The 22429-nt window shown below is 43.5% G+C and overlaps 1 protein-coding gene across 4 annotated transcripts in view; it reads right to left on the bottom strand.

Moving 5' to 3' along the window:
• DGKD (diacylglycerol kinase delta) overlaps nucleotides 1–22429 on the bottom strand; it is a 118917-nt gene that overhangs the window by 89259 nt on the left and 7229 nt on the right. Inside the window, exons 2-3 of one of the 4 annotated variants that reach the window (XM_055109235.2) lie at nucleotides 13054–13190; nucleotides 11944–12082 (exon numbers count right to left, since the gene is read on the bottom strand). The exons of the other annotated variants lie outside the window; for them this stretch is intronic. Of the exons in view, the coding sequence (XP_054965210.1) occupies nucleotides 11944–11961 (18 nt within the window). The 5' untranslated portion in view covers nucleotides 11962–12082; nucleotides 13054–13190. The remainder of the gene's footprint in view (nucleotides 1–11943; nucleotides 12083–13053; nucleotides 13191–22429) is intronic. 4 annotated transcript variants of the gene reach the window in all.

The raw sequence follows: 22429 nt of genomic DNA, 5'->3' as shown, positions 1-22429 counted from the left end.
GCAAGATAACAGGTTTTTTTCAACTTACAACTTTCTTTTTATGAACATGGAATCCATACTGTACATACTGTTATGTGACCTTGCTATTTTTTTGTCATGTATATTATCACCATATAGCCACATCAGCAAACGCATTTTTGCTGGCTACAGAGTATCTCACTGCACCTACACACCCTCCCCTCCAACATTCACCTGCTTCCCACTGCTGGAACATTTAGAATGCTTCCCGTTCCCTCAATGCTATCATCAGAACTTCAGTGGATATTCCCGTAAGTAAATATCTGCTTATGTCCTCAACTATCCTTAAAGCAAATTAAGAGAAGCGGAATTTGGGGACCAAAGATAGCCCAGAAACAGACCCTTGCAGATTTGGAAGCTTGATGTGTAACAGGTAGCACTGCAAACCAGGGTTTGGGAGGGAGGGGGATTTCAGCAAAGGGGCTGAGATGGCAGGTTACCCAAGGACACCACACGCGTGAGCTCCTGGCAGACTCTGGGTGTGCTAAAGCAAAAGGCAGAAGAACTTCAAAACGTCCAGCAGACGATAGAGAATTTCCAATGACTTTGGAATTGGGAAGAGTTTCTTAAATATAATAGAAAAAAATATTAGATATAAGCTATGACTGCTAAACTCAACTATATTACAATTGAGAATTTCTGCTCATCAAAGACACCTCAAAAAGAGATAAAAGAAAAGCCAAGGTGGGAAAAAAAGGTACACTATTGCTGACAGCCAGTCAGTAACCAGTAACCAGAATATAGCAGAAACTCCCATGGAACGGGCTGGGCGCGGTGGCTCATGCCTGTAATTCCAGCACTTTGGAAGGCCGAGGCAGGTGGATCACCTGAGGTCAGGAGTTCGAGACCAGCCTGGGCAACACAGCGAAACCCTGTCTCTACTAAAAATACAAAAATTAGCTGGTCATGGTGGCGGATACCTGTAATCCCAGCTACTTCGGCGGCTGGGACATAAGAATCGCTTGAACCCAGCAGACGGAGGTTGCAGTGGGCCGAGATCATGCCACTGCACGCCCGCCTGGGTGACAAGAGTGAAACTCCCTCTCAAAAAAAAAAAAAAAAAAGAAAGAAAGAAAGAAAAAAAGAAACTCCCACAGAATGATAAAAAAGAAAAACCACCAAAGAGAAAATAGGTAAAAAGTGTGAACCGGCATTTACCAGAAGAGTAAGTCAAATGGAGACTAAGCCCCAAAGGATGCTTAACCCTGGAGGATGCCACAGAAGAGCACCCTGGCACTCAGCCGCGCAGGTGGGTCCACGTGTGCACAGTCCGTGACTGTGCTTCACAACTTATGTGTATACTCCATGTATTATTCTGCATGTAAAATGGTAAAGGGAAAAATATAGTTAATCAATATAAGGATAGAAGTAAAATCTCAGACTATTAGTGTTAATGTCTTGAGCATGTAAGGAGTGAGGATTTCCACATTTACGCAGTAAAAGACAAACAAATGAAAAACAGCTGCCACATGGGGGTGAGGAAAATGGAGGGGACTGACCAAGAGTCGTGTCCAGAGGCTGAGGGCAGCAAGCCACGGCCTGCCCAAGGTGACCTGGACAGAGGGGCTGCAGGCAGACAGCTGGGAAACTGGGAGGGAAACAAAAAAAAAGTAGCAGAAAGGAAAGAAAATTAGCCAAATGTCCACTTCAGCCACCTATCTGTCCTTTAGACTTCCCCGGTCCTTCAACAACAACAAAAAAGCAGGTAAAACAGAAACCTGACTATGGTTAATTAAGCAACATCACCCAAATTCACAAAGCCCCCCAAAAGTGGAAATACTGGCATAAAAAATTAACATACAAATGTTTCAGTGGAAAGAAGCTGGTAAACTTATTTCTATCAATTTGCATATCTCTTTGTTTGTTTGTTTTCTGAGACAGAGTCTTGCTCTGTCGCCCAGGCTGGAGTGCAGTGCCACAATCTTGGCTCACTGCAACCTCCGCCTCCCAGGTTCAAGCAATTCTCCTGCCTCACCCTCCCGAGTAGCTGGGATTACAGGCGCGCACTACATGCCTGGTTAATTTTTTGTATTTTTAGTAGAGACAGGGTTTCACTATGTTGGCCAGGCTGGTCTCGAACTCCTGACTTTGGGTGATCCACCCACCTCGGCCTCCCAAAGTGCTGGGATCACAGGCGTGAGCCACCGCACCTGGCCCAATTTGCATATCACTTTAAATTTTCATGAGTATTTTTATATTTACTTGTCTTCTTAACAGAACAAACACTTCTGGTCTATGAGACAGAAACTAGTATTCCAGTTAACAAATAAGAAAACTGGTAAACAGAGAGACTGAGTAACTTGCCCGGTTGAACAACTAATGACAGGTCACAAAAGAAATCCCAGGCCTCTCCAATTCTATCTCAAAGCTTCATCTGTGGTTTGCAGTTTACAAGCACCATGATTCACATATAGGAAGCAGTCAGAAAATAATTTGTTCACAAAACGTAAGGCATGCAAAACATATTCAAAGACCTCCAGGTTACCTCCAACACTTCTTCACACATACCACACCCACTACCCAAGTAGGAGCCATTTTCATCTTTTAATCCTCACACCAATTTTGAAAGTGGTGGTAATATTCCCACTTTACACATTACGAAACTGAGGGCCAGAGGATTAAGTAATTCACCCAAGGCCACTTGGCTAATGAATGACACACCAGAGCCCAGACAATAATACTTGTTGGCAAAATAAAACTTCAGCATAAAAGTCTGCTGATAACGGATTTAAATCAATTAAGCAAAGGTAAATTCCTGTATCTACTCAAAACACTACCCACAGATTCATCCTCATTCAGGAACTACCTGCAACTTACCCACCACCTATCTACCTATAAGCTGATCTTACCGCATCCTGGCAGAAGCTGAGGGAGTGTGCACGCCCAAGGTGGCAACAGAATGTGTGCCACATCGGCGTCTTCATGACACCAACGGCCAGCAGGAGAGAGCGCACCGGGCAACTGCCGCGCTGCAGAATCCCGCTCAGCTCTGCAGAGCCAGGCCCTGAGTCTGGTGCTAACTCTGACAGAAAGGAACCCAACATAGGTTTTCTGAAGACTCCAAAACACCAACTCATGGAAAAAGGACAGTCATCCTTCCCTTACCCATCAAGAGAATCCAATTTCCCCATTGCCACTACCCTGGTTTTCAATGCACTGCCACCAAGATTATTAAAAACGACCATGTCCCAAAGCTCCTATGCCAAAGCTTCCACTGACAGGAGGAGAGACACCTCATTCCTGCCCCCACTAATGTGAGGAAGGACCAAACCAAAAAAAGCCAAAAAGTGGCAACGATGTGTATGCCCAAACCCCCAGGAGAGCTGCTCCAGGTCTGCCCTTCATTTGGAGTTCACACCCACTTTCCTAAAGCCAGGACGCTTCTCTTACTGCGGTATGCTGCGGTATGTGGTGTTCTGTTAACACCCCCCCCACACACACACACACACATCCTCACTGCTCACAGGACCTTGTTTCTGAACTGGGGGTGGTGGTCGCGGGGGACCTTTCATCATAGGGCTAATCCCCACTGCCCCAGTACTGGTCAAGGAGACCTAAGCAGTTCTGTTGGGGGTGGGGAGGTAGGCAAGTGCTTGGCTGGTATATGGGAACACGTGTAGTCTCAGTGCCACCTTTGCTTTAAATGAACATACAACATTTAGTGCTGCAGCAGCCATGTTGAGGCCACAAGGTAGCCAGTGTGGGTCCTGATGACATCAACCTACAGCCAAATGCATTCCTGTCTGATAACGATGGGTTGGCTGAGTTCACTCCCACTCTGTCAGCATCACTGCTAATCCAACCTAGTCTTGCACGCTGGCGTCCCCAGGGGCCAGGCCTCCACACTGAAATGTACCTCATCTCACTGTTCACTGACCCCCACGTTTCCTCTTCAGTTAATATTAATAGCATCATCAAATCTAAAAGAAGTAGCAGGCGCTCAACTCTTTTCCTCCTTCACTCCCCATTTCTAATTGCCTACCTAGGATCATTGATTGTATTTGTTAAAATAATGGAAGATTCTGCCCCTCCTCTTCAGCTCCGCCTACCTCAGGCTTAAGTTGTTCTGCCTCTTGTCTCTGCCTCAGTGCCTCTCAACGTGTGACCCAGACCACCACATCAGAACCCCTGGAACGTTTGTTAAAAATGCAGGTTACCGCTGGCCTGAAGGCAATGAGCTATCTCAAATGATGGTTCACAATCAGTTACAGACTGAACTCCTTGCTCTATTCTCTACCCCATTCTCACTACTTCACTGGACTACTCTAAAAACAAAATACAGGTTATTAAAATAATAATATAGAAATAAAATAAAATAAAAAAGTAAAGAAAAAGCAAGTTACTGCTCCACTCCCAACCTCCTGAGCCTTGGAAATACGAATTTTTGCCAAGAGCCCAGGTGGTTCCTAAGCACACCAAGTTTGTTCTCTGTCCATCGTTCCTCCAACCTGCTGCCACAATTCTCTCAATGGGAGGATTTCATCCCAACTGCCACTACAATTACCTGACAAGCTTTGAGAAACAGTGACCACTGGCCCCACCCCACCAGTGATGAGCATCAGTGTGGGAGGGGGCAGGGAGCCACAGTGTTAAAAACTCCCAGGTGACTGGAAGAAGCATACAGTCTCAGAGCCAGGGCCTACTCCCAAACCTCTCCTTGCTTTCCTTGTCATCTAGGAAGGCTTCACGTGGCCCACCGGGCTCCTCCCAATCTGAGAGGCTCCTCTCTCACCCCTCCCAGAACCACCTGACCCAAACACAACCGACTCCTTTTATTTCCCCACTTTTTTGAATATACTCTTTCCTCCACCTGGAAATCCTCAGCTCCTCTTCTCTTGGCTGGGAAATGACTAAGCTTTGAGACCCAAGTCAAATACCACCACCTTCGGGAAGTCTTCCCAGACTCCCCCAAGGCAGAACTAGCTATCACCTCCCCCCAGGCAGAACTAGCTATCACCGCTTTGCAAGTACATGAACATCCATTATGAAGCTGTCTCCCTCCCCAGACCAACAGTCCCTCAGGTTCAGTGGGTTTATTTATCTTAATCACGCCAGTGCCTCAGGAAGTTTTGTTTTTGTTTTGAAACAGGTTCTCACACTGCCAACCAGGCTGGGCTACAGTGGCTCAATCACAGCTCACCGCAGCCTTGACCTCTTGGGCTCAAGCGATCCTCCCATCTCAGCCTCCCAAGTAGCTAGGACTACAGGTGCGCTTGTTTTGTTTTGTTTTGTTTTGCTTTGTAGAGGCGGGGTCTCACTATGTTGCTCAGGCACTCCTCAGGCCTTGGCCTCCCTTATTGCAGGCATAAGCCACTACACCTCGCCAGGAAGTTTTACAAAATACTACAAAGGGCTAATATCCCTAATCTTTAAAGAAATTATAAAAATTGAGAACAGACTAAAACTCTGGTAGAAAAAGGGGCAAAAATATGAAAACATTTGACAGAAAAAAATGCAAAAGGCGCCTAAACAAAGGAAAAGATGCCCAACCTAGCTCAGAAGAGAAAAACAAAACTAAGTGAAAATACTATTTGCATCATCAGACTGACAAAAAACAAACAAGGCTGAGCACAGTGGATCACGCCTGTAATCCCAGAACTTTGGGAGGCTGAGGCGGGAGGATAGCTTGAGCCCAGGAGTTTGAGACCAGCCTAGGCAACACAGTGAGGCCCCATCTCTACAAATTTTTTTTTTTTTTTTGAGATGGAGTCTCACTCTATCGCCCAGGCTGGAGTGCAGTGGCACGATCTTGGCTCACTGCAACCTCTGCCTCCCCAGTTCAAGCAATTCTCCCGTCTCAGCCTCCCGAGTAGCTGGGACTACAGGCGCCTGCCACCACATCCAGCTAATTTTTGTATTTTAGTAAAGACGGGTTTCACCATGTTGCCCAGGCTAGTCTCGACCTCCTGAGCTCAGGCAATCCACCCGCCTTGGCCTCCCAAAGTGCTAGGATTACAGGCGTGAGCCACCAGACCCGGCCTCAAATTTAAAAAAAAAAAAAAAATAGCTGGGCGTGGTGGTGCACACCTGTGGTCCAAGCTACTTGGGAGGCTGAGGTGAGAGGATCACTTGAGACCAGGAGTTCAAGGCCAGCCTGAGCAACATAGACCCTGTCTCTACAAAAAATAATAATAATTATTTAAAAATTAGTGCACCTATAGTTCCAGCTACTTGAGAGGCTGAGGTGGGAGGATCACCTGAGCCCAAGAGGTCAAGGCTGCTGCGGTGAGCTGTGATCGCACCACTGTACTCCAACTTGGGTGACAGAGCAAGACTCTATCTCAAAACAAACAAACAAACAAACAAACCAAAGAGGCAACACATTCTGCTTCTATGGCAACGGGGAGACAGGCACTCAACATGACTGCAAAACGGGATGGCCCTGAAGACAAACATTTGGCAAAATCCAGAGCAGTTATTCATGCATTTACTCTTCTGATCTAGCAAGCCCACTCCTAGGAATCTATCCCAAAAGACACTTTGGCAAAATAGAAAAGAAAGTTTGTACAAGGCTATGTGCTACAAACTATTATAGCAGAACACTGAAAATAACCCAAATACCCACCAACAGGCTAGTGGTCGAATAAATTACGGTACATTCAAAATATGGAGTACCATATAACTATACAAGGATTGTGGAAGATATCTTTATACACTACGGAACCGCCTCCAAATCAGAGCAAGTAAAAAGATAACTGTGCAGAACATGCATAGAACATGCTATTAAGGGGCCAGGCGCAGTGGCTCACGCCTGTAATCCCAGCACTTTGGGAGGCCGAAGCGGGTGGATCACCTGAGGTTAGGAGTTCAAGACCAGCCTGGCCAACATGGTGAAACTCCGTCTCTACTAAAAATACAAAAAATTAGCTGGGCGTGGTGGCACACACCTGTAATCACAGCTACTCGGGAGTCTGAAGCAGGAGAATCGTTTGAACCCAGGAGGTGGAGATTGAAGTGAGCCGAGATCGTGCCATTGCTCTCCTGCCTGGGTGACAAGAGTGAAACTCCATCTCCAAAAAAAAAAAAAAAAAGGAACATGCTATGCTATTAATATCTTTTTGTAAAAAGGAGGACATTGCTTGTGTGTGAAGAAGATAAACTTAGTTTTTTTTTTTCCAAAAAGAAACAATGGAAGGATTAACCAGAATAATAATAAAAATGGTTAAGTGGTTACCTCTAGGGAAAGGGAACAGGGTAGATGAGACAGGGAAGGCACACACATGATTTTAAAAGGACTCCCAGGACAGGGGCAGCACCCGCAGCAGCACCCAGGAGGCTGAGCTCTGACTTGCTCCAGGCTCAGGTGTAAGCACTTTCCAAAGATTACTCATTTAATCCATACAACGTTCCCCTTCCTGGGTCCAAGTGTTCTCATTGTTCAATTCCCACCTATGAGTGAGAACATGCGGTGTTTGGTTTTTCTGTCCTTGTGATAGTTTGCTGAGAATGATGGTTTCCAGCTTCATCCATGTCCCTACAAAGGACCCTAGAACTTAAAGTATAATAAAAAATATATATATTTTTAAAAAATCCATACAATGACCTCCTAAGGGAGGCCCAGGAAACATTCCCATTTCACAGAACCATGGGCAAGGAGAAGAAATAATCAGTATTTATGGAGTGCCTACTATGTGCCAAGAGCTTATGTAGAATCTGTATTTAATCTGCCCCATACAATAGTTATAGCCCCATTTTACTAATGAAGAAATTGGGGTCCAGAGAGGACATAGACATCTACAGTGAAGTGACAGATGTGGACTTCAGACCCAGATCTGTCTGATTTCAACTCTCTCCATGCTTAGACAGCAAATGAAAAACATTTTTTATGTTTGGGGAAGATTTACTTTTCATTATTTTTGTCTGTACAAGTTCAGACTAAATTATAGCCATAACCAGTCACCCTACTTTTTCTGAAAGTGAATTTATGCACAAACCCATCTCCACTACACACCAAAGGCGAAACAAACCTTAACCCCCAGCAGCAGGTGCGACATCCCAAAATACACACATGCTCTCTGTGGTTCATTAAGGTAGGAAAGATTCAGCTTCTGAGAAACCTACAGAACAAAATCCATCTCCCTATTGAGCTGTGGAATGAAATCACTCTGTTTCAATAAATGTTTATTGAACACTTGAGTGCTGAGTGCGGCTTGCAATACTACAGTGAAAGGGACTCGACCCTTGACCTTTCAGGAAACTGCTCCATCAGAGGGATACTTGACAGTAGGAAGAAAAAGAAGTATTTGCTTTAAAATGCTCAGGAGAAAAGTAGGGGTGTGGGTAGGGGGTGGAGACAGATGAAACAAGAAAGACACAGGCTGATGTGATTAATTCAACGGTCTCTACTTCTGTGTCTGTTTGGAAATTTCCATAAATTGTTTTCAAGTGTCATAAGAGGGGTGCAGACAGGGCGCTTTGGAAACTTGGAAGTCAGTGAAACACACCAGAGGCCTGAAGCTGGTGCTGCCTGGACTAGAGGCAGCCTCCCCAGCTTCCTGACCTATGGATCCCACCTCAGAGGGCAAGGCACCAAACAGAAAAGCACCTGAGAACAATGCGGCAGTGCTGCCACTATCAGCATTCAACCTCCTCTCCCCTGGCATGTGCTCAACCAGCTGCTTCCTCACCTGTTTTCTGACATTTGGGGAATAAAGTCCTGTGTTAAATGGCCCAACTCATGGCAGACTTGTTTGCTGGAGGTTACTTTTTATTTACTTAAGACCACCAAGAGCCCAGCCACGCTAACACCTACTATTCACATTCCGAGATAACATCCTTCCCATCTGTTTTCTTTTTTTTTTTTTTTTCCTTTTTTGAGACAGAGTCTCATTCTGTCGCCCAGGCTGGAGCGCAGTGGCACGATCTCGGCTCACTGCAACCTCCACCTCCCAGGTTCAAACGATTCTCCTGCCTCAGCCTCCCAAGTGGCTGGGACTACGGGCGTGTGCCATCACGCCCGGCTAATTTTTGTTATTTTTAGTAGAGACAGGATTTTACCATGTTGGCCAGGCTGGTCTCGAACTCCTGACATCGGGTGATCCACCGGACTTGGGCGCCCAAAGTGCTGGGATTACAGGCATGAGCCACCACGCCCGGCTCCATCTGTTTTCAAGTGTGTAAATAAAACAGAAAAGTGGGGCTGGGCATGGTATGTCACACCTGTAATCTCAGCACTTTGGGAGGATGAGGCAGGCAGATCACTTGAGCCCAGGAATTCAAGACCAGCCTGGGCAACACAGCATAGTAAAGTATCCCTCTGCTTTTATAGAGACTCTATCTCTATAAAAACTTTTAAAATTGGCTGGGTATGGTGGCATACGCCTGCAGTCCTAGCTACTAAGGAAACTGGGGCAGAAAAGTTGCTTGAACCCATGAATTTAGGCTCCAGTGATCTATGACTGAACCACTGCACTGCAGCCTGTATGACAGAACAAGATCGTGCCTCCAAAAAGAAAAATGTAAAAATAAAATTGCCAGGTGCTATGGCTCACACCTGTAATCTCAGCACTTTGGGAGAAAGAGGTGGGCAAATCACTTGTGCCCAGGAGTTCAAGACCAGCCTGGGCAACACGGTGAGATGCCATCTCTACAAAAAATTTAAAAATTAGCTGGGCATGGTGGCACATACCTGTAGTCCTAGCCTCTGGGGAGGCCAAGACAGGAAAATCACCTGAGCCCAAGAGTCCAAGGCTGCAGTGAGTGATGATGGCACCACTGCACTCCAGCCTGGGTGACAGGGCGAGACCCCGTGTCAAGGCCGGGCGCAGTGGCTCACGCCTGTAATCCCAGCACTTTGGGAGGCTGAGGCAGAAGGCACACTTGAGGTCAGGAGTTCGTAATCAGCCTGGCCAACATGGTGAAACCCTGTCTCTGCTGAAAATACAAAAACCAGCCAGGCATCGTAGCAGGCACCTGTAATCCCAGCTACTCAGGAGGCTGAGGCAGGAGAATCACTTGAACCCGGGAGGCGGAGGTTGCAGTGAGCCGAGATCACACCACTGCACTCCAGCCTGGGTGAGAGCGAGACTTCATCTCAAAAACAAACAAACAAACAAACAAACAACAAAAAAAACCCTGTGTAAAAAAAAAAAATTAAACTAAAAGACATAAAGGGGAGTTACATGATGTACAAATTATTCAATAACTTGCTCTTCCAAACAACAATATACTGCAACTAGATCTGCTTTTACTTTGTGTATTATTCTTCTATATGCTATTTCTTTTTCATTTACTCAAATGTTTAGGGATGCTAATGTCATTATGAACATATCTAAAGAACTGATAATGTTGCACGCATCAAACAGTTTACATCTCAAGCTAAAATACATCCTATTCATATCAAGACCTTGAGCTCGCTGCTTAGGTAAGTGTAGATTTAATTTCAACACAGGAGTTGAAAGTTTAAACAAGGGGGAACATAATTAAGTTGTTCCATATAATGTACCCATTTATTAGGATATTATGAAACTTAAATCCTGTATTTTCACAAGCATGCCCTTTTGTATATTTGACTCCTGAAATTCAATCTGTTTTGATCCAACAGTACCGTTTCAGCTGTTTTAGGACATTCCAGATAAGGCTGAGGGCAGCTGCTTCTCCAATCTGAATCATCGCCACGTCACAACACAGCCCCTCTTACCATTAGGAGTCTTCCATTGACGGGAAGCATGTTATGCCTTTTTGTTTCCTTTGGTATAAAATAATACATGCTCATTTTAGAAAATGCAGGCAAGCAGATGTAAACATAAAAATAATACAAATCTCACCACCTAACCCAACCCACAATATCATGAGAAACTTCCTCCGTGTTATTTCCTATTCCGTCTTATTTCCAGTGTTTTACACACTGCTGAAACGCATTCTGTAAACACAGCTTTGCCTCTTTATTTCTCCAACATCACACAGTACCGTCCCTGTTGCTGCCCTCCTCAATTACCTGGCTGGCAGCTTCAGGCATTGAGAGCCGTGCACACTGCCACTTTCCTGCTTTGTGACCTGGTGCAGCCACCATGAAGTTGTGAAGGTGAAGTGGGACAGCACGCGCACAGAGCACAGCACGGGACCCGCCTGCAGTACCCATTTTATCAGCTATTATCATTAACTCACTGAGTCATTACACTGGAGTGTTCTGGTGGAGTTTGTCCTAAGCTGGACTTGGACACTGGGGTGGCTTGCAACTTTTTATATTTAATGGTACAATAAACATGTTGTTCATGAGCTTCATATTTAAGATTATTTTCTCAGGATAGAGTCCCAGTGTTAGAATTCCGGACCAAGAGTCTCTTGGAGTTATTCAGACACTCACTAAGTCACTTTCCCAAATGGTTATACCCATTTCTGCTGCCAAAGGACAAAGAAGCTGCAGTTAACTACCAAGGAGTTTCTACAAACAGCAAATAATACAAAACACTAGTTAGATATAAAAACACAGACAATTGTGACTAATGGACAATAAAAATACACATTGGCCAGATCTCCCTTAAATGTAAGAAAAAAAATAAAAATTAAAAAAAAAAAGACTTATGTCTTAATCCTTGACAAACCTGGTTCTACTTGCCCTCTTGAAGCACACAAAAATGTTCAGCAACCACAGAGAGAAAGGAGATAGAGAACAACTTCTCAGACTTCCCTTCTGCCCAGCTTCTGAGTACTAGTCCATTTTTATCAGAGTTCAAATACTGAGAATGTCAAATGAGACTGGATTTAATGAGATGAGTGTTATTTCAAGTTTACCAAACTATAAAAAGAACTGAATCAAGTCCATATTCTCAAACATAAAATGTAGAAGAGGCTGGGCTCAGTAGCTCACGCCTGTAATCCTATCCACTGGGAGGCTGAGGCGGGCGGGTTGCTTGAGCCCAGGAATTCGAGGACAGCCTAGGCAACATAGCAAGAACCCGTCTCTACAAAAAATACAAAAATTACCCAGGTGTGGTGGTGCATGCTTGTGGTCCCAGCTACTCAGGAGGCTGATTGGGAGGATCACTTGAGCTCGGGAGGTAGAGGTTGCAGTGAACAGAGATCATACCACTGCACTCCAGCCTGGGTGACAGTGAGATCCTGTCTGAAAAAAATAAAATAAAACAAAATAAAATGTAGATGAGTTCCATGGCAGTAAAAATTCTGAAATGCAGATACTTCCTTTTAAACTCTTTAAATATGTAAATGTCTCATAACCATACATAAGAATGATTCTATTAAGAATCACTTTATGAACTCCATTGAGATTTCCAAGCACTCCTGAGGAGCTCTGTGGCTGTTTTTCAATACTGCAGGGCTGTCTGCACAGCTGGGGAGGCAGACTCCAACTGGAGAGCGCTCCTCTTCAACAGCTGGTGCTGGAGCAACTGCACATCCACACAGGAAGAATGAAGTTGGAACCTGACCTCACACCACATACAAAAAATAACTCAAAATGGATCAAAGACTAAATATATTAATAATAGCTGAAACTACAAAACTCGTGGAAGAACATAGGTATAAATCTTGTCTTTGGATTAGGCAATGGTTTCTTAAGCATAACACCAAAAGCACGAGCAACAAAAGAAAAAAATTGGACTTCATCAAAATTCAAAACTTTTGTGCCTCAAAGGACACTATCAAGAGAGTGAAAACACAACTCACAGAATGAGAGGAAATATTTGCAAATCATGTATCTGATAAAGGTCTAGTACCCAAAATATATAAAAAACTCTTACAATTCAACAACAAGAAGACAACCCGACTGGAAAATGGGCAATGGACCTGAATAGGTATTTCTTCAAAAAATATATACAAATGGTCAATAAACATATGAAACGATGCTCAACATTGTTAGTCATTGAGGAACTGAATAATATAATATTCTTAAATTATTAAATATTATAACATTTATATTATAATAAGTGGAAAGTAACAAGAGTTGGCAAGTGTGGAAACATCAGAACTCTCATGCACTGCTGGAGGGAACATACAATGGTGCAGCCTTTGTGGTTTAGCAGCTCCTCAATAAGATAAACACAGAATTATCCAGCAATTTAACTCACATGTACGTACCCAAAAGAAATGAAAACAGGTCAGCTGGGCACAGTGGCTCACACCTGTAATCCCAGCACTCTGGGAGGCCAAGGCAAGAAGATCACTTCAGCCCGAGTGTTCGAGACCAACCTGGATAACGCAGCAAGACCTCATCTCTACAAAAAATTAAAAAATTAGCCAGGCATGGTGGCACACATCTGTAGTCACAGCTACTTGGGAAGCTGAGGTGGGAGGACTGCTTGAGCCCAAGATGTGGAGGCTGCAGTGAGCCATGACTGCACCACTGCACTCCAGCCTGGGTGACAGAGACCCTGTCTCAAAAATTTTTAAAAAAATACAAAATAAATGAAAATAGGTATTTAAATAATAATTTGTACATGAATGTTCACAGCAGTTCTATTCACAATAGTCAAAAGGTAGAAGCAACCCAAATATCTGTCAACCGATGAATGAGCAAACAAAATGTGGTACATTGACAGAACAGAGTATTATTCACTCAAAAAAAAAAAGAAGTTCTGAAACGTACAACGTAAATAAGCCTTGAAAACACAGTGCTCAGTGGCCGGGTGCGGTGGCTCACGCATGTAATCCCAGGACTTTGGGAGGCCAGGGCGGTCAGATCACTTGAGGTCAGGAATTGGGAGACCAGCCTGGCCACAACATGGTGAAACCCCCTCTGTACTAAAAATACAAAAATTAGCCAGGCATGGTGGAGTGCACCTGTAATGCCAGCTACTGGGGGGGCTGAGGTGAGAGGATCACTTGAACCTGGGAGGCAGAGATTGCAGTGAGCTGAGATTGAGCCACTGCACTCCACCCTGAGCGAAAGAGCAAGACTGTATCTAAAAAATAAATAAATAATAAATGAAATACCCAGAATAGGCAAATCCATAGAGATGGAAAGCAGATTAGTGGTTGTCAGCGGCTGGGAGGAGGGGGAAATGAGGAGTGACTCACGATGGGGAAGGGATTTCCATGTAGGGGATACAAAAGTTCCCAAACTAGATAGAGGTGATGGTTACACAATACCATTAATGTACTTAATGGCACTTAACTGTGCACTTTAAAATGGTTAAAATAGCAGGTTTAAAAGAAAAAGAGTGTCCCTCTTCCATCATTCTATAAGGACAAAGCACCATTCATCAGGGGATGAGAGTCCAGCCCTTCCTGCAGGGGAAAGGGAGGCAGACACCCTTTACCCTCAGACACAGAAGAGCAGAGCCAGCAGACTGGGCAGCAGGTGATCAGCAAACACCCACTACTCAGGAACACACATGGACACGGAAAATGGGGCCATTGCACATGAATTTGAGGTGAGGGGAGAGCCCGCCCAGAGCAGCAGAGACACAGCCTGGGCCCATGGCCGATCACCCCACGGCCAGCCCCAGATTGTGCCCAGCCAAGTCCCCAGGAAACAGCAATTCAAACCCGCAGCCTGGCAAACGCCATTCAAGGAACATCAAATCAGAACAGAAAGGGGGAGGGGAGAGGCTGATGGAAAAACATGCCATAAAGTACATGCACAAACCTGAAATGAATGATTGCAGAAAATGGAAGACCATTTTAGAAAAGATGTGATTCTTGTCCTAAGATGCAGGAAGACATGGCCTTTATTTAAAAAGTTAAAATTAAAATGTTTTTAAAAGATAGGGAGCACCAAAATGAGAACAGGTTGAAATTAAAAGACAACAAGCTAAGATGCTGACCAAGATTAGAAAACAAAAACAATCACACTACGGAAAAATTAAAATCCAACTGGAAGGAGTCAAAGGGAAAAATGTACATTACAGAAAATGTCACTGGTGGCAAAAAGACAAAACTGAGGCCCCCAGAATGCTGATGGATATAGTGGACAGGGAAAAATACTGAGATGGACAGAGTGGTAAGGAGACAGATGGTCTAACCTACAGATGAGAACCTCCCCCCAAAAAATAAAATAAATGGAGATGCAATATGAGAGGCAGAGACAAAAGCCTTCCTCACAGAAAGCTACCCAACTCACTTTATGAGGCTGAGACAACCCTAAACCTAAGCCAATCCAAAAAAGGAAAACAAAGACCTGCCAGCCTGAAATCTTGAAACTCCTAGGCACTCTCGTCCCAAGACTGGCAGGAAATGGGCAGCAATGCACGCTGTGGGCTGGCAGCCTCGGCCACAGGACGCACACTGTCCCTTCTACCTGAAACTCCAGCTCCAGGACTCCATCCAGAAGATGAAAACAGATCGCAACATAGCAAGCAAGCCTTTAAAGACCAAAGAGCCAGATGAAGGTGTGTTTCCAGGAAAATCAGGATAATTTTAGCATCAAAAAGAATGACTGTAACTGATTGTAAAACACTGAATAAAAATTGCCATGAATCCATATAGTGATACTCAGGGTGGGTGTGGGGGTTTAGGGTTGGGGGGAGAGAAACATTTGCCTCTACTGGGGATGACTATTTACCAAATCCTTACCTCGAACATTGGTAATTAAACAAAGAATCCAGCAATTGACCTGCCTTTTTAGGAGGAACTGTGGTCCTTAACCCGGTTGAAGTGAGCAAATATCCTTTTATTTTCACTTTTTTGATGGAGTCTCGCTCTGTCGCCCAGCCTGGAGTGCCGTGGTGTGATCTCGGCTCACTGCAACCTCCTCCTCCTGGGTTCATGCGATTCTCCTGCCTCGGCCTCTGGAGTAGCTGGGATTACAGGTGTCCACCACAACGCCCAGCTAATTTTTTTGTATTTTTAGTAGAGATGGGGTTTTACCATATCAGCCAGGCTGGTCTCGAACTCCTGACCTCAAGTGATCGCCTGAGCCTTGGCCTCCCAAAGTGCTGAGATTACAGGCATGAGCCACCGCGCCTGGCCCCAAGAAAATATCTTTACAGAATAACACCAACAGATAAATGTGGAATAAATGACACAATGGGGGTGGCAGGAATCTCCATTTTAAAAACTCTTATAATAAAATTGCTTCAGGCAAGTCCTGTATTGTGTATGAATATGGAAACCATTTGGGGTAAAGGATATTTGCACAGTGCCCAGGAATCACCAATTACTTCCTAACTGTGAAGGGGAAATCACATCTCCAATGAAAAGATCTGGTCAGGCAAGGTGGCTCATGCCTGTAATCCCAGAACTTTGGGAGGCCAAGGCAGGAGGATCACTTTAGGTCAGGAGTTCAAGACCAGACTGGCTTAACGTAGGGAGATCCCACTTCTATTAAAAAAAAAGAAAAAAAAAAGAGGAAGAAAAGACCTAGAAATCTGTAAACCAAGCGATGACACAGCAGAGGGGGACAGCCTGACAGGACACGCCCGCCTCCAAATGGGATGCGGTAGAGCACAGAGCATTCCATATTTAGGGATATGCCCAAAATGTCAACCAAAATATAGAAGTGAGAGTCTTTGAAACTGCTTACTTCTACTTTATAGGAAATATAGGAGATAAAACAACGATGTAAAAGAATGATGGGAAAACGATCAGAAAAATCCAGAAAGATTATTAGGTTGGTGCAAAAGTAATGGAGGTTTTTGCCATTAAAAGTCATTAATACAGCTGGGTGCGGTGGCTCATGCCTGTCATCCCAACACTTTGGGAGGCCGAGGTGGGCGGATCACTTGAGGTCATGGGTTCGAGACCAGCCTGGCCAACATGGTGAAACCCCATCTCTACTAAAAATAAAAAAATCAGCCGGGCATGGTGGCGGGCGCCTGTAGTCCCAGCTGCTTGGGAAGCTGAGGCAGGAGAATCATTTGAACCTGGGAGGCGGAGGTTGCAGTGAGCCGAGATCGCACCACTGCACTCCAGTCTGGGCGACAGAGTGAGACTCTGTCTGAACAAAAAAAAAAAGTCATTAATACAAGACAACTGCCCTTGTCTCTTGAAAAAGTTGATGTTATAGGCAGGTAGGGAACGGGAAGAGAGAACAGTGGAAGCTGTTCTAATTTAACAAACTAAAGAGATAACAACAACCAAAGATGATGCGTAAAACTTGATGGGTACCTGGTTCCCAAAAGGAAGGTGATAAATGGCATTTCTGGTTCAACTGGGGAAATTTGAAAATGATCAGGATATTAAATGTTAAAAAGTTTTTTCAGGTATAATGGTATTGTTATATAAGAAAATATCCTCATTTTGTGGAGACATACACTGAGGTATTTAGAGGTAAACTGTGCTGGTTCTGGGGCTTCTCTGCAGCCCCCTTTCTTTCTCTTCCCCTGCCAGTCCTTCCTTCTTTCACTAGTCCTCCTCTTCCTCTTCTGCCCACCTCCTAAAAGCCAACGGCCCCAGCATCCAATCGGGCCCTGACCCCGTCACACTGTCCTCACTCTCGGGCTCAGATGAACCATCCTCACTGCTGCTGCATGACTGGGGGCTGGGGAGGAAGGGACAAAGGAGGCCCTATCTGGGTTCAGTGAGACCTACATGGCTTCATGGCACACTAGCAAGCCACCTAACTGCTGAATCTATGTCGCTCATTGGCAAAACTGGGGTAGTGGAGAATAAGAGGTTCCAGGATAGCATGCAGCAGAGCCAGGTAACAGCAAAATCCCCAAAGCTGTCCTCAACCACAGCTCCTTATATCAGAGAAGAGTTCCATTATCCAGCTCATCACAGGAATCACAAACCTCCTCTCCCCCAACACCCACACCAAACCATCACTGAGTTCTCACAATGTCACCTCCTCAGCATCTCTCAAATCCAGCTACTTCCCCCATCGCCACAGCCACAGCACAGGCCCAGGCTGCCAGCATCTTTCACTGCATTGGGTCAGCCAGCATCCACTCAGGCAACCGCAGCACAGCTAGAGCCATCTTTTCAACCACGATCCGATTAGGTCATGGTCCTTCCTAAAATCTTAAAGCAATAGTATCCCACTAATCTGAGGGAAAACAGGCAGAGCTCCCTAACACAGCCTCCAACCCTCTCCAGTGTCAGATCCCAACCAAAGGCTCCCGATGCTTACCAGCCCTAACCACCACAGCCTTCTTTCAGCCCCAAGATTTCCCCAAGCTCCCCCTTGCCACAGGGCCTTTGCATACCTCTTTGATCAGCAACCTCCTCCTCCTCATTCTTCTATAAATCCTTTAAAAAAATACTCTATTTCCTTTGAGTTTAATGTGTTGCTATTCTTCTAACTACCTGATTTTCAGCATGTCTTCTTTTCTAATATATGTATTTTAAGCTATAAATTTCCCTCTAAACATGACTTCAGCTGTACCCCATTTTATATATACATATTTGCTACTGTTCAACTCAAAATATTTAAGCTTTCTGTGACTCATAAATTACTTAGAAATAGACATCTAAAATTTCCAAATACATTGAGATTTTCTTTTTATTGATCCTGGCTTAATTCTGTTGTTGTCAGAACATATTCTATAATTTCAACTCTTTTGAAAGCTGTTGAGACTTGCGTTATGGCCAGCATATAGTGAATTTCGACAAATGTGCCTGTGCATTGGAAAAAAACTTAGATTCTACAATTGTTAGGTACAGTGTTCTATACATTTCCATTAGGTCAAGTTTAGTACTTGTGGCAGGTGCAGTGGCTCACGCCTGTAATCCCAGCACTTCAGGAGGCCAAGGCAGGTGGATCACCTGAGGTCAGGAGTTCGAGACCAGCCTAACCAAGACGGTGAGACCCCCCCCACCCCGGTCTCTATTAAAAATACAAAAATTAGCCAAGCATGGTGGCATGGTGATGGACACCTGTAGTCCCAGCTACTCTGGAGGCTGAGGCAGGAGAATCACTTGAACCTGGGAGGTGGAGGTTGCAGTGAGCAGAGATTGCACCATTACACTCCAGTCTGGGCAACAGAGCAAAACTCCATCTCCCAAAAAAAAAAAAAGTTCAGTTCTTGTGTTGTTCAATTCTACACTTTTACAAATTTCTTTGTCTACTTGATGTATACAGCATGTAAGACAGGTGTGTTAAAACATCTCACTATGATTATGAATTTGTTTCCCTTACAATTGTGTTAATTTTTCTTCTATATATTTTGAAGTCATTACTTCCAAATTTTAAATTATTATATCCAAAATGAACTTTTTCTCATTTATCAGTATATCTTTATCTCTATTAATAATTTTGCCCTTAAAATCTACTTTGATACTAAAATAGCTACACCAAGTTTCTTTTGGTTAGTGTCTGCATAGTATCTTTTCCTATTCTTTTACTTTCAATCTTTTAATATCCTTATGTTTTAAATGTATCTCTTTCAAATAGCCTAGTCAGGATTTGCTTTTGTATCCCATCTCACAATCTCTGTATTTTAACTGGAGCATTTAAGTCCACTTAGATTTAATGTGATCACTGACATACTGGGATTTCAGTCTACTAATTTACTGTTTGCTTTCTCTTTGTCCCAATTGTTCAGTGTTTTCTCTCCTTTCTTGCCTTCTTTCAGATTTAGAATCTCTGATTCTATTTTTCTTGTTTAGCTTAGCTATCACACACTATCACAATTTTGGTGGCCACCACACAGATTACATACAACATGCATCCCTGACTTGTCTAATATAATTGGATCTTTGTTCTTCTTCCTGGAAATGGAAAGACTTTAGAAAAGTTCTACTCTATTTGCCTCCTTTCTAACCTACAGGACATTGTTGTCATCTATTTTAATTCTATATAATTTAAACCCAAAGGCATAATTTTTATAGTTAATAATCATTTGGTCTTTCCCACGTAGAAACCCTTTTTAAGTCTCTATTCCTTCCTGTAACTCTAACGCTTAACTTGAGCATTTTCCTTTAGCCAAAACAAACAAAAAACACTTAATGTTTCCTTTAGTGTGGGTCTGCTGGCAAAAACATTGTTTTTGTTTATATGAAAGTATCTTTATTTCAACTGTATTTTCTGAAGGACATTTTTGCTGCATACAGAATTCTGGGTTCACAGTAACTTTCTTTGAGCACTTAAATTTCAATAGCCTTTTGGTTTCCATTATTTCTGTTAAGAACACAGCTGTCATTCTTTTTTTGTTTGGTTTTTGTTTTTAGAAGCAAAGTCTCGCTCTGTTGCCCAGGCTGGAGTGCAGTGGTGTGATCTCGACTCACTGCAACCTCCGCCTTTCTCTGTTTCTCTTCATCTATGGTTTTCAACGGTGCTACAGTTATCAGTTGCTTAACAATGAGCATATATTCTGAGAAATGTGTTATGAGGTGATTTCATCCTATGTGAACATCACAGAGTGTACTTTCACAAATCCAGATGGCACACACCTCATCTGTATGGCATGACCTATTGCTCCTGGACTACAAACCCGCAGAGCACATCACTGTGCTGACACTGTAGGCAACTATAACTCAACGGCAAGTATTTGCGTATCTAAATATAACTAAACATAGAAACAGTACAGTAAAAATATGTCATAAAAGATTTTTAAAATGGTACACCTGTATAGGGTACTTACCGTAACTGGAGCTTGCAGGGCTGGAAGTTGCTCTGGATGAGTGAGTGAATGACTGGTGAGTGAATGTGATGGCCTAGGACACTACTGACCAGTACTCTATGCTTTGTAAACACTGTACACTTAGGCTATACTACATTTATTTTTTGAAAGACTTTCTTTCTTCAATAACAAATTAACCTTAGCTTACTGTAATATTTTTACTTTATAAACTTTTAATTTAATTTTTTACTCTTTTGTAGTAACATTTAGCTTGAAACACACACACTGTACACTTGTACAAAAGTATTTTCTTTATATCCTTATTCTATAACCTTTTTTCTATTTTTAATTTTTTGAATTATTTTACTTCTTAAATATTTTTGTTAAAAACTAAGAAACAAACACACACATTAGCCTAGACCTACACAGAGTCAGGATCATCAGTATCATTATCTTCCACCTCCACATCCTATCCCACTGGAAGGTCTTCAGGGACAATGACGCGCATGGAGCTGTCACCTCCTATGATAACAATGCCTTCTTCTGGATACCTCCTGAAGGACCTGCCTGAGGCTGTTTTACGATTTGTTTTTCTTTTTTCTATAAGTAGGAAGAATATACTCTAAAATAATAAAAATTATAGATAGTAAATACATAAACCAGTAACATAGTTGTTTATTATCATTATCAACTATTATGTACTGTATATACTTGTATGTGCTATACTTTTCTACCACTTGCAGTGCAGTAGATCTGTTTACACCAGCATCACCACAAACACATAGGTAATTCATTGCCCTACAACATTATAACAGCTACCACGTCACTAGACAATTGGAATTTTTCAGCTTCATTATAATCTTATGGGACCAACTTTGTCCATGTGGATCATCATCTGGAAACATCATTATGCAGAGCACAATGGTGTACCAGGAATTGATTAGATATGGTTCTTTCAGTTCATATGGCTATCGAATCTGTTCATGGTACCTGTTATTTGTTGTAGAAAATTCTCAGGTATTACTTTTCTTTCTTTTTTTTTTTCTATTTAATACAGAGTTTCGCTCTTGTCGCCCAGGCTGTAGTGTAATGGTGTGGTCTCAGCTCACTGCAACTTCCACTTCCCAGGTTCAAGCGATGCTCCCGCCTCAGCCTCCCGAGTAGCTGGGATTACAGGCATCTGCCACCACGCCCAGCTAATTTTTGTACTTTTAGTAGACACAGGGTTTCACCATGTTGGCCAAGCTGGTCTTGAACTCCTAATCTCAGGTGATCCGCCCACCTCAGCATCCAAAACTGCTGGGATTACAGTCGTGAGTCACTGCACCTGGCCACATTATCTTTTCAAATATTGTGTCTCCTCAATTTTCTCTCACTTCTCCTCTCTTGTGACAATTAAACACAAGTAAGACCTTCTTACTATATCTGTCTCCCACCCTCTCCAAATTTTTCCATTTTTTATGTCTCCAGGCTTCCTTGTGGGTATTTTCTTCTGAGCTATCTTCTGGGTCACACAATTTTTTCAGCCTGGGTCTAATCTGCTCTTTTTTTGGTTAGTTAATTTTGATCACTATGCTTTTTCAATTTTATAATTTTCTTTTATTGGCTGGGTGAGGTGGCTCACGCATGTAATCCCAGCACTTTGGGAGGCCAAGGCGGGCAGATCACCTGAGATTGGGAGTTCGAGACCAGCTTAGCTAACATGGTAAGACTCCGTCTCTATTAAAAATACCAAAAAATTAGCTGGGCGTGGTGATGGGCACCTGTAATCCTAGCTACTCGGGGGGCTGAGGCAGGAGAATTGCTTGAACCCAGGAGGCAAAGGTTGCAGTGAGCCGAGATCATGCCACTGCACTACAGCCTGGGTGACAAGAGTGAGACTCCGTCTTAAAAAAAAAAAAAAATGTCTAGTATCTTTAGTAGAGGCGGGATCTTGCCATGTTGGCCAGGCTGGTCTCAAACTCGTGACCTCAATGATCCACCTGCCTCAGTCCAAAAGTGCTGAGATTATA

Source organism: Pan paniscus, chromosome 13, assembly GCF_029289425.2.
Source record: "Pan paniscus chromosome 13, NHGRI_mPanPan1-v2.0_pri, whole genome shotgun sequence".
In the NCBI taxonomy this organism is placed as follows: domain Eukaryota; kingdom Metazoa; phylum Chordata; class Mammalia; order Primates; family Hominidae; genus Pan; species Pan paniscus.
The sequence above is the reverse complement of the archived record's forward strand: the minus strand, read 5'-3'. Positions and strand labels throughout refer to the sequence as shown.